Source organism: Carlito syrichta, unplaced genomic scaffold (assembly GCF_000164805.1).
Source record: "Carlito syrichta isolate Samal-C Ts95f unplaced genomic scaffold, Tarsius_syrichta-2.0.1 Scaffold313183, whole genome shotgun sequence".
NCBI classification, from domain to species: domain Eukaryota; kingdom Metazoa; phylum Chordata; class Mammalia; order Primates; family Tarsiidae; genus Carlito; species Carlito syrichta.
Genome location: NW_007257279.1, coordinates 177,832 through 193,610, shown reverse-complemented (window position 1 = coordinate 193,610; position 15,779 = coordinate 177,832). Strand labels below are relative to the sequence as shown.

General features: G+C 43.8%; 1 protein-coding gene across 1 annotated transcript in view; it reads right to left on the bottom strand.

Moving 5' to 3' along the window:
• PSPH (phosphoserine phosphatase) overlaps positions 1-13,479 on the bottom strand; it is a 16,440-nt gene extending 2,961 nt beyond the window's left edge. Inside the window, exons 1-5 of the mRNA XM_008070198.2 lie at positions 13,355-13,479; positions 4,367-4,525; positions 3,430-3,564; positions 2,757-2,902; positions 1,194-1,342 (exon numbers count right to left, since the gene is read on the bottom strand). Coding sequence (XP_008068389.1) covers positions 1,194-1,342; positions 2,757-2,902; positions 3,430-3,564; positions 4,367-4,506 — 570 coding nt within the window. The 5' untranslated portion in view covers positions 4,507-4,525; positions 13,355-13,479. The remainder of the gene's footprint in view (positions 1-1,193; positions 1,343-2,756; positions 2,903-3,429; positions 3,565-4,366; positions 4,526-13,354) is intronic.
• Between the last annotated feature and the right edge of the window lie 2,300 nt (positions 13,480-15,779).

Genomic DNA, 15,779 nt, shown 5'->3' with positions numbered 1-15,779 from the left:
CCCCGCAGCCTCAACCTGCTGGGCTCCGGCGATCCTACCGCCTCAGCCTTCCAAGTAGCTGAAACTACAGGCGCGCGCTACCACACCTGGCTCATTTTTTATTTTATTGTAGAGACGAGGTCTCGCCAAGTTGCCCAGGCGGGTCTCGAACCCGCGGGCTCAGGCAATCACCCCAGCCTCCCATTCTTAAGTTAGAATGACATAATAAGGGCAAAGTCTTTTGTGACGTGAACACATTTAATATTTAGGACACACTATACAGCATTTTTTCCTGCATTGATTTTAAAATGCTTAGAAATAAAATACTTGCTAGTCTTAGAAAACAATATTAATTCGGAATAAAATGCTCTGATACTGCTAGGCATGGTGGTACACATCTGTAGTCCCAGACACCTGGGAGACTAAGGCAGGAGGATCGCTTGAGCCCAGGAATTCAGGACTGCAATGAGCTATGATAGTGCTACTAAACTGCAGCCTGGGCAATGTAGTGAGATTCTTCCTATCTCTAAAAAATAAAAATAAAAATAAAAAGCATAATAAAATGCTTTGATACATTATTGTAAGTTATATAAGCTCAGCGAGCCTCAGTTCCTCCATTAGTAAAAAGAAGATAACATTTTACTTCACAGGGCTGTTATGAGGATTAAATGACATAATGTATGAGGAAATAGTGTATAAAATATAAAATGACTTTCAAATTGTGGTTATAATAGTTGTTGATAATATTATCTGGGGGAAAAAGTCAAATCTTATTGACCACAAACTTGGGCTAAAAGGCCATACTACAGGGACGAGGGGTCATGAACAGTTTTGGGGGATTTTTTTTGAGTGGGGGTTTCAGTCTGTCACCCAAGCTAGAGTGCAGTGGCACAATCACAGCTCACCACAGCCTCGACCTCCTGGGCTCAGGTGATCCTTCCATTTCAGCATCCCAAATAGCTGGGACTACAGGCCTGCACCACCATGCCCAGCTAATTTTTAAATTTTTTTTGTAGAGATGAGGTCTCACTATATTGTCCAAGCTGGTCTCAAGTTCCAGGGCTCAAGCAATCCTCCTGCCTCGGTCTCCCAAAGTGTTGAAATTACAGGCCTGAGCCAACATGCCTGGCCCTGTTATAAGTCTTTATAGTTCTAAATCAGCTGTCTAAAACAAAAGTATAACCTGAGAAACAATTAGTATCCTTCATACATACAGCAGGAGGACAGGCTTCCATGTCTGTAGCTCCATCTCCAATCATGACTATTTTCTTAAAATGAAATTTTTCCTTTAAAAGTTTAATAACTTTTCCTTTCCCACCAGATTCGGCTGTTGGCTGCGTCTCATCAAAACCTGCATATTCGCCTTAAAAGAGCAGTTGGAACAGTGTTAGAAATCTATAGAAGCGTATCATTAGAGCCAGTTTTCTGCACAGATGATATCCTCATTTAAATGCCAAGAAGGCTAAAAATGGCCCTCAGTGAAGCCACACAGCCTGGAATCCCATACCCATTCTTAGGAATAAACAAGCTTTGCTTTTAACTTATAAATACCTACTGTAGGGGGGCTCTATTGGGTCACAAACACTGGGGTAAATTCACTTTATTCTCTAAGCTTTCGGCATAGTGATTCTCAAACTTGTTAAGGTGGCAGAATACCATCAAATAGCAATATATTAAATTTAAAATGTGAATATATCCCTTCACCTGGGAGAAAATCCCAACTTTGTTTTGTAGAGACAGCGCTGGCTGGTCTCAAACTCCTGGCCTCAAGTGATCCTCCCGCCTCTGCCTCCCAAAGGGCTGGGATTACAGGTATAAGCCACTGAGCCCAGCCCAATTCCAGTTTATTTTCAATAAGTTATTTCTGTTCTTAAATAATTACCACACTCATTCTTGACTTCTTTTTTCTGTGATCTCTATCGAGATCCTTCAAAAATGTTCTATTTAACACATTAAAAATTCTTTAAATATAACTTGGTTTTAAGAATATCAGCCATCCCTTAGCATAACTAGAGCCCTCTTGAGATGATATAAAACTTTAGCTGTGGCTCTGCTACAGTCTAGACTATAGTACACTTCCCCAAGGGCAGCTGGAGTGCAGTAACCCATTAACAAAACTCTCCTTCTTGAGTCTAAATGGTTTCAAACGCAGAAGAGCTCTCAAAGAATTGAAATATAACACATAACAAAATAAGTCATGTGGGCTACATAGGAATGAACATTTCACTGAATGCAGACACTCATCTACAGATAGGTGGGGCTATGGATGCTAAAGCTAGAATAGATGATGACCTAGGTCTACTTTGCAAAGCAAAGGATACCAAAGAGCAGAAGATCCTAGTCAAGAGAATCATGCATCTCAATATCTAACTTTATTTATTTATTTATTTATTTTTGAGTTGGAGTCTCACTCTGTGGCCCAGACTGGAGTGCAGTGGCCACTCCCGGCCACTGCAGCCTCGACCTGCTGGGCTCCGGCGATCCTTCCGCCTCAGCCTTCCAAGTAGCCGGAATTACAGGCATGCGCTACCACGCCCGGCTGATTTTTTGATTGATTGTAGAGATGAGGTCTCGCTGCCCAGGCGGGTCTCGAACCCGCAGGCTCAGTCCATCCACTCACCTCAGCCTCCCAAAAGCGTGGGATTACAGGCTGAGCCACCGAGCCCGGCTCAATATTTAACTTTGATGCCAACCTGCTTGAGTTGCAATCCACCAGACATGACCAAGTATAGTGAATAATAAAACAGATAAGGAATGTGTTATCATTAAGGTCTTACCATTAAAGTAGAATTTCAGCCTATTGGCAAATACATTCGTTGCTGGGATATTGAGCTTTGCAGCAACGTGCTCTACAATACTCCTAAAGCCACCAGATATTAGGAAAACCTGAACATTTCGCTCCTGTAGGCGACTTACCAGCTCCCTGCAAAAATAAAATATAAAACACCAAGCAGTGATTAATACGGAAGTGAAAAAAATGAAACATAAATAGGAAACAAAAATATGTATTTTTCTCCTGCATGCATTTGCCTGAGGTACAGCTGACAAGGTATGTTGCCTGGGGAATTAATGTTTTATATTAATAAATATAATTATTGATATCTGTATATATTTTAGCACCCATGTTTTGTATAGTTTTCTAAATGCATTTAGAAATTAACGGGTATGGCCTGACTGCTTTTGGAAACCATTCCGCAACTCTGTTCTGTGCATAGACCCAGAAAAACACATGCTAAAGATACACAGGGAAAGCTTAGGGTCACCCTAGGGAGGGAGGGAGGACAGCAGACACCAGCAGGGCCAGACAACCAGCCAGACACGACCACATGGAAGTGCCAAACGAACCATACAGAGGGAGCTCTAAGGTAACAGATGCTCGCAGGAGGATGTGCCCAAATCCCTGGTGCTGATAGGGAGATGACAGTGTACCAGAACTTGGACTCCCCTTACCTTATGCCAGGAGTCAGGTGTGGGGGACGCTCTGCTATGAGCTTTTGCACCTGTTCCCTGGAGGGCTGGATCAGCGCCAAGCGCTCTGTGAGAGCAGCTTTGAAAGGGACTGCCCCGCCCATGGCGCGCCGTGTCCTAGGAGGAAGACCCAACAGTCAGGCCAGCCATGTCAGCTGTCCTCAAAGTTTACATGCTTACTGCTCCAGGTCTTCACAGCATCCACTGTGAGGAAGGTGCTACCAAGAGCCCCTGGGAACAACAAACACGTCCTGGGAATATACTTTTGAAGATCTGTTGAGAATCACGTTCATATTTTGTGGCCGTGTGCTTTGCTTCTACAAATACACCATCCAGTGATCTGGGAAAACCATACATCCTATCCATAGGTACCGTTCTTGAAAGCTGTGAGCTTTTGTAAACCAAGAAAGAAACCAAAGCCTGGACGCTCTCGCATCAAATGCAGCTGAAAACTAAATGGTCCATGACCGGGCAACTGGGCTGCAGGGGGGTTGCCACAGCTAAGAGTGGGAGGGCAGGAAAGAGAGAGGCACTGACCCCGGACCCACTCAGACTTTGAACCAGAACTAGCTTTCCAGTGAACCACAAAGGCCACGCTTTCAACCACAACACAAAGTGCTGGACACTTGGCGGCCACCTTCCCCGGCCATCTTCTTTAGTTAGTTATGGTTGTCTTTTCCCTGACCAAGCTAAAAGCATGTCTTAGCCATATTTTTTCCATAAATATTTATATAAATGGATGAATAGATAATGTACACTACCAAATTCAGTTCCAAGTGATGGAAGAAAAAGTCTAGCATCCATGTTTTATAGCCTGGCACTAAAATCCAAGAATTGTGGCTCTGGTCTAGCATTTCATCCAGCCCAGTCTCTCTTTTGAAACTCTTTATCGTTTCGTAAAGTAAAATACTGTTCCTACATTTCTGACACTGCATCCTCAACTCCACAGATTTTGGCCAGCTCATCAATTCCTTCTTCTCTGATGACTGTGCTATCAACATCAAAACACACTGCATCTGCTGAACAGAAAAGTTTCCTCAACTCTGAGTGGGAGACCATCCTTGGAAGAATTTTCCTCCTACAAGAGAAAAAGATAAGTTTATTTAAAGGCACAAAACAGAATTATAAAAAGATTCAACTTTGCCTACTAAAGCCAACTTACTTTGATTTGTACCAAAGTCAGTGCGCTACCCATGGATTCATTCAACACAGAGTAAGCACTTTCTAAATGCCAGACTCTGGGTTACAAAAACAAGTGGGACCCAAACTCTACCTTCACTTCTGTCTAGTGAAGGTACCAACTTGTACGTACATTTGATGCTGAGCCAATATTCAATTATTGATGTTCATAAGACACTGTGGGCACACAGAGAAAATGTTTCACGTTGTCTATGAAACAGAGCCTCACGGAGGCACAGGCATTTGAACCAAATCTCAACAGGTAAGCAGCCCTCTGAGGGGCAGGGCACCGATTTGGTGTGTTCTGGGAATGGAGCGAGGAGGAGAGACAACGAGAGAAGGTCATGATAGCAGAGGGAAAGGCATTGAGCAGAGACAGGGAGAAAGAATAAGCAGCTGACCTGCTGCTGGAAGCTGCCTAGTGGCTCAGCCCAGCTGCCTGGCAGTGCCCACAGCGTTCAGACCAAGAGGAGCTAAGGCCAGGCTAAGGAGCTTTGATTTTACCTTCTAGGTAATGAAAAACCTTGAAAGGCTTTAAGCCTCGGGAGAGAGGTCAGAGCTAAACATACACATTTGTTGGTTGCCAACGTAGAGATGGTAGCTGAAGACATGGTCTGATTCAAGTAACCAGGGAGAGCAGAGGGAGGGGGAAAAGAAGGGTAGGCACAGAGCCTGCAGGACCGCCACCTGTGCACGATGAGCCTTGGAAGGCGGATGAAAAGAAGAGGTCACAGGAAGAAACTCTGGAAGGCACACTGTTATGAAAGCTAAGGAGTTAACAGAATTTCAAAAAGAATTTGGTTTTGTTTTTAAGAAAATCATAGGACGAGCCCATTGCTCTGTTAAACTCTGGTTGTATCCATGTGGCTCTTTGAGCTGTGGTTGCCATGTTTTCTTTTCTTTTTTTTTTTTTGAGTTGGAGTCTCACTGTGTCTCCCAGACTGGAGTGGAGTGGCCGCTCCCGACCACCGCAGCCTCGACCAGCTGGGCCCGGCAATCCTTCCGCCTCAGCCTTCCAAGTAGCTGGAACTACAGGCACGCGCTACCATGCCTGGCTAATTTTTAATTTATAGTAAAGATGAGGTCTCGTCAAGTTGCCCAGGAGGGTCTTGAACCCGCAGGCTCAGGCAATCCACTCACCTGACCCTCCCAAAGGTGCGAGATTATAGGCTGAGCCACGGAGCCCGGCACCATGTCTTTTTAACTTTGGCTCCCTCCCCTACTCTCTCTCTCTCTCTCTCTCATTTACTTACTTTCTTTTTTTTCTTTAAGTACTATTTATTAAGAAGACAGAAAATCTCCCACAGTGGGAGGGGACCTGAAAGAGGTTGTCCCTCATTTATTTTCTAAATAAACTGTGCTTGAAAACTTAAAATAAATAAAAAAGACAGAAAGAAAATCATGGGATTAGAATCAGGGTGAAAGGGATCCTAAAGGTTACCTAGACCAGCTGCCCATCAGAGAGACTAATATGTCTGGTACAAGGCCACACAGATGATGCAAATAATCTATATTTAGAATAGACTGTGGCTAAAAACAGACTCAAAGGAACTGGCCACCCCACTTCATAAATGATTTCCAGCCAATGCAGTTGACAGAATAATCTGGTTCAAAGTTAACCTGGAGGCCGGGCACAGTGGCTCAAGCCTATAATCCCAGCACTTTCAGAGGCTGAGGTGAGAGGATTGCCTGAGCCCACAGATTTGAGACCAGCTTGAGCAACATGGTGAGACCTCATCTCTAAAATTAAATAAAAAAATTAACTGGGCATGGTAGAGCATGCCTATAGTTCTGGCTACTTGGAAGGCTGGCGTGGAAGGATCACTGGAGCCCAGCAGGTCGACACTGGGGTGGCGGTGAGTGTGCCAATGCACTCTAGCCTGAGCAACGGAGTGAGACTCCAACTCAAAACAAACAAGCAAACAAACAAACAAAACAAAGTAAAAAAAAAAAAAAATCATTTAAGCTGACACCTGTTTTTATATGGCCCACAAAGTAAAAATGACTTTTACATTTTAAACAGCTGGGGAAAAAACCAATAGAAGAATAATATTTTGTAACGTGTAAAAATTATATGAATTTCAAATTTCAGTATACACAAATAAATCTTTATTGGAACACAACCATGTTCATGTGTTCTTGTGTCTATAGCTGCTTCTGTGCTTCTACAGCTGAGACCAGATGGCTTGCGGAGCCTAAAATATTTACTATCTGATCCTTTACAGAAAGAAGTTGCCAACCCAAGTTTTGAGCCCTTATAAGAGAGTATTCCAGATAATAGCCAGATGTTCACTGGAGACCCACTAAAAAGGGGGAAGTGAGGGCAAATTCAAGAATTCAGTTTGTTTAGAATGGTATACTATGCACGATTATCCACCTAAATGTAAATGAAGTCTCCATTCAATAGAAAACTATAATAAATACATAACACTAAACATATATGCTACTACACATCTACAACCTGCTTTGTTTCCTACCACCACACTCTTGTTCAAGCTGATGCCTCCGTCTAGAGGACTGGCTTCCTAGGTTCACACTGTTCCCTTTTAGAGGCTGAGTTCCTTTGCAGGTCGGCTCCTTTCTGTTCTCTTTTTTTTTTTTGAGTTGGAGTCTCACTCCTTGCCCTGGCTGGAGTGCAGTGGCCGCTCCCGGCCACCGCAGCCTCGACCTGCTGGGCTCCGGCGATCCTTCCGCCTCAGCCTTCCGAGTAGCCGGAATTACAGGCACGCGCTACCACGCCCGGCTGATTTTTTGATTTACTGTAGAGATGAGGTCTCGCTGCCCAGGCGGGTCTCGAACCCGCGGGCTCAGGCAATCCACTCACCTCAGCCTCCCAAAGGAGCGGGATTACAGGCTGAGCCACCGAGCCCAGCTGTTCTCTTTTTTTATTTTTATTTTTTTGACCTGGGATCCCACTCTGTCACCCAGGCTGGAGTACAGTGGCACAATCACGGCTTACCATAGCCTTAATCTCTTGAGCTCAGGTGATCCTCTCTCCTCAGTCTCCTAAGTAGCTGGGACTACAGGCACATGCCACCATGCCCAGCTAATTTTTTTATTTTTTTATTTTTTGTAGAGATAAGGTCTCGCTATGTTGCCTAGGCTGGTCTCAAACTCCTGGGTTCATGTGATTCTCCTACCTCAGCCTCCCAAAGTGCTGGGATTATAGGCATGAGCTACCATGTAAATGAAAATCAGGGAGCTCAGTTCTCTCTCCCAAACTTAAAACTCCAACTACCTGCCTGACCCTCACTTAGATGTTTAGGAAACCAACATCCTAAACTTAACATGTCCACAATGGAGTTCATCGTCCCTCCTCCTCACCTCAAACTACCATTCTTGTAGCTTTCCTTCTCTCTCCTTGATGGAAACTTCAGTCCACTCATCTTTGACATCTCCCTTCTCTCAAGCCACACACTATCTTTAGAGAAATCCTGTCAATTCTCCCTTTAAAATCTAACCAAAATCTGCTCACCACACTCACTGCTGTCACTCTAGCCTGAGTCACCAATGTTTCTTGCACCAAAAGGTCCCCACCTCAGTTTTTTTGGTTTTTTGCTTGCTTTTGGGTTGGAGTCCAGACAAGAGTACAGCGGCACGCTCACAGCTCACCACAGCCTCAACCTTCTGGGCTCAGGTGATCCTTTCGCCTCAGCCATCTGAATAGCTGGGACTACAGGCAAATGCCAACACGCCCGGCTAATTTTTTGATATTTGTAGTGATAAGGTCTCGCCATGTTGCCCAGGCTGCTCTTGAACTCCTGGGCTCAAGCAGTTCTCCGTTAGCCTCCCAAAGTGCTGGGAATACAGGTGTGAGCCACCATGCCCAGCCTCCACCCCAGTATTTGTTCTTAAAGTAACAGCCAGAATGAATGCTGTAATCTGTAAGTTAGAGCATGTCATACCTCTGGCTCAGAACCCTCCAGTGGCTCCTCATTTTACTAAAAGTAAAAGCAAAAATTAAGATTGCACATAAGATCCACCCCTCAACCCAGCACTCTACCACCACCAGCCACCTCCCCTTCCCTGTTATATCTCTGACCTCAGTTTCTACCCTTTTCCGCTCTGCTCTCTCCACCCCAACTGCGCCAGGAAATGCAGCAGAGAGGTGCCCCACCTAGGGCCTTTGCTTAGCCCTGCCCTTGGGAATACTGGATCCTCTTGGTCAACTCCCTTACCTCTAAAAGTTTGGTCAAACATCACCTTCTTCAATGAGCCAACCCTGCACCCTATCACTGCTGTCCTCACCTCCAACATTACTGCTCTCCCTCACTACTACTCTTTTTTCTGTAACATCCAATGTACAATAAAATGTACTTATTATGCTTACTATTTATTGTTTATCTCTCCTTAATAGGATGAAAGTTTCACAAGCGTGGGAATCTTTATCTGCTCCATTCACTGCTGGACCTTAGAGCTGAGAACAGTACCTGGCACACAGTAGGGCTCAATCCTATTTATCAATTTAAGTGAATGATTAAAGTTTAAATGCCATCTTCGCAACAAAGTCTTCCCTGATTCCCCTCAGCTGGAGGTAAACCTGTTTTTAATATATGCAATTCACAATACTCCAACTTATCTTCAACTTATTTATGTGCCTGTCATTTCCACTTTTAGATCCTGATACTATGATCCAAACTTTCCCGAAACACCTATTTTGAGTAGATGTTCAATTTCTAAGGGTTGAGTGAGTAAACAAAATGATAAACTTATGAATAGCATAGACAGATATCCACACTAACCGTTTAAAAATTTTTATTGCAGAAAATTTCAAATACATACAAAAATAGAGAGAATGAATACAAGAACCCTCAGGTAGTCATCACCCTACTTTAACAATCATAGCTAATCCTGCCTCATCAACCGCCCCGTACTTCCATTTCCCTCATTATCTCAAGGCAAATCATATCATTTCATCCAAAAATGTTTCTGCATACAATACAGTATACAATATTTCTATATATTTCTAAAAGGTAAAACTCTTTTTAAAAACATGCTCATTTGTACCTGCCTGTATTCAGGTTTGCCTACTAAGTAATCACAAACTACTCCAGAATCAAATCAGATGAAGATGTAATCACATTAGACTTTGAGATGATGTCCTTGCTAATCCATTCTTCATCATCAGCATATAGATTAACCTAACATCTCTATTATTCATTAACACCCTTCATGATTTGGCTCCTATGTATTTCACCAACCTCATTCCACACTACTCCCACAAGCACACATGCACACACACACACTCACATAAGCACACACACGTACAATTTATGATCAAGAAATACAAAGGATTTGTTCCTTATATATGCCATGTTTTTGTATTCCTCTACACCTTTGCAAATGCTACTCCCTCTGCCTGGAATCACCACATTCACCAAGTCATGGGGAAACTCCAATTTATTCTTCAAAGTGCATATCAAATGACCTCCCATATACTACACTATTTCCTCCCTCCCCCACCCAGAAAATCCATTAATCACTCCCATTCCTCTTCTATAATGTGAGCGTCTTCAGGACAAGCCCTTGACTAAATGAATTATCTTCCTATCTCAGCATCCAGTACCCAGCAGGTGTCAGTTAAATGTTTCATGAATTAGACCCTTGAATCTAAGCAGGTATTGAGAACTCAGCAAGAAATTTAATAGACTATTGTTCTCAATAAAACAGTTCTAATGCAGTGTACTGTTAGCCTGCCATGATGACTATATCCATGAGACAGAATCAGCATCATATGTTCTGAGGTTGAGAGAAACCTGAGAACTATCATCTGGGTCTGGTTCCATACCTTCCTGCAGAAATGATATTAATATGTCCATTTTGCAGATTAACTATGGAGGTACGAGGACGTTCAACCTCCATTGGCTCTACCCAAGGTCACAATGATGGATGAAGAACGAAGTCTGGCATCTCAAATGCACAGAGACAACTTAGAAGGGGCACATGAATTAAGCAGAACTAAATAAGGTTAGGCACTGATAAGAACCTAAAATGTACCGCGAAAATGTCGAAGATTTTTGTCAGGAATTCAGACCAAAGTTCTGCTAACCGAACAACAACACAGTGCGTGATAATTTACTAACAGTGAAAGAAGAAAGGCTATGCGTTTCTTGGGAGACCAGCAGATAGGAAAGAAATAGGTTTCATAAATCATCAAGCTCCCACCAGGTCAGAGAACTCCAGGGAGCTCCATATCCTCCTCTCTTTTTGGCTCAAAAACAGCCCATTTAGCTCTGGTCCAGAAGGAATCAACCTAATGCATATTACATGGCCAGGAAGGCTCACTAGCCAGCCCAGGAGACAGTAGATCTAGGAGCAGAGAAGCAGTGCTTAATGCAGTACAATTCCACTGAGCATGGAGAATGAACCACAGGTGAGTGGAAAAGAAGCCAGGAAGAAACAAATGATGTAAAAGGAGATAAAATGAGATCAACGGGACGGGCTAAGTTACATTTTAAGAATGTGCAGGGGCCAGGCTTGGTGGCTCAGCCTGTAATCCCAGCACTTTGGGAGGCTGAGGTGAGTGGATTGCCTGAGCCCACGGGTTCGAGACCAGCCTGGGCAACTTGGCGAGACCTCATCTCTACAGTAAATCGAAAAAATTAGCTGGGCATGGTAGCACGCGCCTGTGGTTCTGGCTACTTAGAAGGCTGAGGCAGAAGGATTGCCTGAGCCCATAGGTCGAGGCTGGGGTGGCCGTGAGTGTGCCACTGCCCTCCAGCCTGGGTGATGGAGTGAGACTCCAACTCAAAAAAACAGAATGTGCAACATAACTAAGAATGGGCAATATTCCTGAGAATGACTGACAGGCACCCAAAGCCCGTCAGCTTATTTAATAAGAAGACAGCCCGTTCCCAGGACCTAACACAAGACCTGAGAGAGGAACAAATAAGCACGGTCTTCAAGAGGCTTCCAGTCTTGTTGAGACAATCAGACAAGTAATTATTGTGTATATTTTAAAAACCAGGTACTTGAGCTTCCTTCCAACCATGATACCAGTGGTAGCTTTCAACAAGACCATCAGTCATGAATATGAAATGTACATTTCCTCAAATAACATGAGGACTGATTTTCACATCCCCAACTGAACACCAATCCTGACTTATGGCTCCGAATTCTTGACGCCTGTCTCCTGGCTTGTAATGTGGTCTGAAAGACTGAGAAAATAAAATGTTTGAGGCAAATCTTACGTTCAGTTTACTTGGAAGACTGATTCTTTCCCCACGCCCTCCCTAGGAGACCATGCTGGAATAAATGACCTCAACTCCCACCATGAAACACTCATCCCAGCGTATATGCCCTTCACTCCTTGGGTGACAAAGGTTACAACTCCCTCCCTGCTTGATTAAGCAGCACAGCAAACTTGGCCTCAGCTTCCTTTAGCTGTTCCCAGCCTGCACTGTAAAATGCTCTTCTTTTTTACTCACGTCCAATTCCCTCTCTTTTTCATTGTCTCCACCAGGAGTGACTCTCAAGTTATGTTTTCTGAAAACTCTTAAAGCTATAGGGGAAAAAAATCTGCTGAGTAAGTTCAGTTGCTTCAAAGTAAACTGTGTACATTAGAATTCCACACAAAGAAAAATCGTTGCAGGAATGAACTCTAGAGTCTTCACATCTGGGAGGGAGCAGACACAACTGGGAGTGGAAGAAATCCCGGTGGAAGGGTCTATGCTCAGACATAATAGCTCTCAGGTCCAATCTCGGCCTCTGTCTTCTGCAGCTTGGAACAGGGCTCCTGCCTGGCTGACCCCCAACTGTCCATCTTAGGCAAGCAAAGGTCCAACTGATTTTTTTTTTAAGCCACTACTGACAAGTCCTTCTCACCCCCAGTTCCAAAGTACAAAAGCAGATTTTTCTTCCAGGCCAGCCTCGGGTGGCCTGATTTTGGATAAGAGGAAAAAACTTCCTTGCCCAAACAAACTCCCGATTTCTCCATCTACATATCCTACAAGAGGCATCTAATATCATCTTATGTCCTTCACCTTTTGCTAGGATTGACTTCTTATCTTCACCTGTGTAAAAATGGATAAAAGCCAGTACAGAGGTCATGGAGGTCACGCACAGTTGAGAGAACAAAGCTTATTCCGCTTTGGTAGTGGGAGTGAGTCTGTTCAGGTGTCCTGGACACTGAAATAGCACACAATATATTCTGAGAAGTTTCTGAAACAGAGGAAAGTCAAAGACCCTCCCTGTAGCCAGGGTTAGAGGTCTCTGGCCAATGCACTTATACTATATTTTATGATTAACAACAACAACAACAACAAAAAGTAATTCTTCTGGGAATCTGAGATTTGATGCATGCCACATAGTCTACAGCAATTTTTAAAATTCAGGTGAAAGCCGGGCTCGGTGGCTCAGCCTGTCATCCCGCGCTTTGGGAGGCTGAGGTGAGTGGATGGCCTGAGCCCGCGGGTTCGAGACCCGCCTGGGCAACTTGGTGAGACCTCATCTCTACAATAAAAAAAAAATCAGCCGGGCGTGGTGCCTGTAATTCTGGCTAGTCGGAAGGATCACCGGAGCCCAGCAGGTCGAGGTTGCAGTGGCCGGGAGCGGCCACTGCACTCCAGTCTGGGCGACAGAGTGAGACTCCAACTCAAAAAAACAAAACAAAAAAAAGTAAAATTCAGGTGAAGAGGAAACTGCAAGTGATGGGTGAACAAATAACAACAAAATGCATAAAAAACATTAACAATAACAACAAACAAAACAAAAGATAAATCGGACTCACGTCTCTCCAGTGCTGAATTCCTAGGAGATAATGCCCTTCTCTTTCTGTTCCTTTCCTGAGTAAAAATGCAGCATAAAGTTCTGACTATAGATTTCTTTAAGAAAGGTCTTTGGGTTTTGCCAAGACCAAGAAGAGCCTAGGAAGAGAGAATGAGGAAATGAACATCAAGGTCCAGACACATAACAAGAACAAGGGAGACTGGCTTCACTCTGTCTCCTGAAAGGACTGGAACAAAAATGGGTTAGATGCAAAATTCCTAACTGCTTCCACTGGGTGGAAACGCTTTGCTTCTACCTCCTTCAAACACTACAGAGGAGTAAACACTCTTTTCTGTGGCTTCGATTCTGCAAAAGTTTCAGATCTGACAAGAAATCACCTACACCTGGCGAGGGAAAATGGCTCTGTTGGGAGAACAAAATGCAAATTCAAAGAAGCAGGCTCAGGTACATTACAGACTCAGTGAAACAGTCCCTGCTGGCATCAAAATGAGGAGTCAGTCAACAGCATTCCAAGAGTCAGAGAAGTATTCCGCTGCCCAATTACAAAGGAGCAAAGTCAACTATTTTGAATTATAATCCTTGTAATTAAAACTGCAAATATAAGAGAAGTGGCAATACCAAGTATTGGTGAACAATTAGAACTCTTATACATTGCTGGCGGGGATAAAAAAGGGTTACAAGCACTTTGGAAAACAGTTTGGCAGTTTCTCATAAAGTTAAACATATACTTACCATAAGACACAGCAATTTCTTCAGGAGATTAATCCAAGAGAAACAAAGACATATTCATAGCAAACTTATGTGCAAATGCCCAAAACTAGACACAATTCAAATGTCCATCAACAGATAAATGGATAAACAAATTTTAGTATATCCCTACAATGGAACACTACTCAGTAATAAAAATGAATGAATTACTGACACATGCTACCACATGGATTTTTGTTTGTTTGTTTTTTTGAGTTGGAGTCTCACTCTGTTGCCCAGACTGGAGTACAGTGGCCGCTCCCGGCCACCACAGCCTCGACCTGCTGGGCTCCGGTGATCCTTTCACCTCAGCCTTCCAAGTAGCTGGAACTACAGGTGCGCGCTACCACACCCAGCTAATTTATTGTAGAGATGAGGTCTCACCAAGTTGCCCAGTCGGGTCTCGAACCCGTGGGCTCAGGCAATCCACTCACCTCAGCCTCCCACGGCGTGGGATTACAGGCTGAGCCACCGAGCCCGGCTATGGATGTTTTTTAATTATACTGATGGATAGAAGTCAGACACAAAAGAGTGCACATTGTATGATTCCACTTACATGAAATACTGAAAATACAAATGCTATAATGACAGAGATCAGATAGATTGACAGGGCTAGGGGTGAGGGTGAGAAGTTCACTGAAAGGAGGCCCTAGAAACTATGGGTTGATGCAAGTGTTCTATCGGGGTGATAATTATAAGTGTGTGTAAGTTTGTCAAAGTTCATCAAAATGTGCCCTTAAAGTAGGTGCATTTTTGTCTATCAATAAAACACTGGCTTAAAAAGTTATTAGGTGTCTATCACATGATCTAAAAATTTAAGTCCTGACTACTTAGTTTCACCAACATGAAAGTGACAGGACTATGTTCATTATACTGAAACCTACCTGACAACTGTAACAGAGAAATCTTGAATTTTATTATTTTCTTTCCTGATCCTCATTCCAAGACCAATCATCAAATATGCAAAGAGTAACTATAATATGCAAATCACATACAGAGAAAGCATAGTAAATACATTAAATGTATGCATTATTTATTTAGTTCCCAACTTGAAGCTGTATCACTATAACAATATATCTGGTAAATACTTATTTTAAAATTCTAATTCTAATGGGAAAGAAGATGACAAAGTCAGACACCTCCACTCTAAATTTGGGGGACTTTCCAAAGCTGGTCCTGATGATTCTTCTATGCAAGATTGCATCATTCATTCATACTATTTGGTAACAGGCAGCTGTGGGATAAGACAAGTGAAGCTACCCAAAACTAAACTAATGAAAAGAAAGCCTTGAAATCCCAGAACATAATCTGCCTATCTCGGTTAGGAAAAACAATTGTGAAATCAGAGAGGCCCGGTGTGAGGGAAAGGAAAGTCGGGTAAATCAAAGAGTTGGGCACACGGAAGGCGCATGCAGGGACTTACCCGGCGCTGCAGCTCCTTGCTGGGCCGCCGCCTCCAGGGCTCCCGCGGCCGTGACCTTCCGGCGGCGGGGGCCGGGCTGGCTCCAACGTCCAGGCGCGGGGTTCCGAGGGCGGTGACCGGTGACCGGGGCAGAAGGGCAGAGCCCTTAGCAGACGCTCGCACGAGATCGGCCGATAAGCGGAGTGGCGCCTGACCCGTTTTGCATGTGCTCCTCTCAACCGGAGACGCCGGCCCTCCGCTCTGCAAAGCCGGGCGG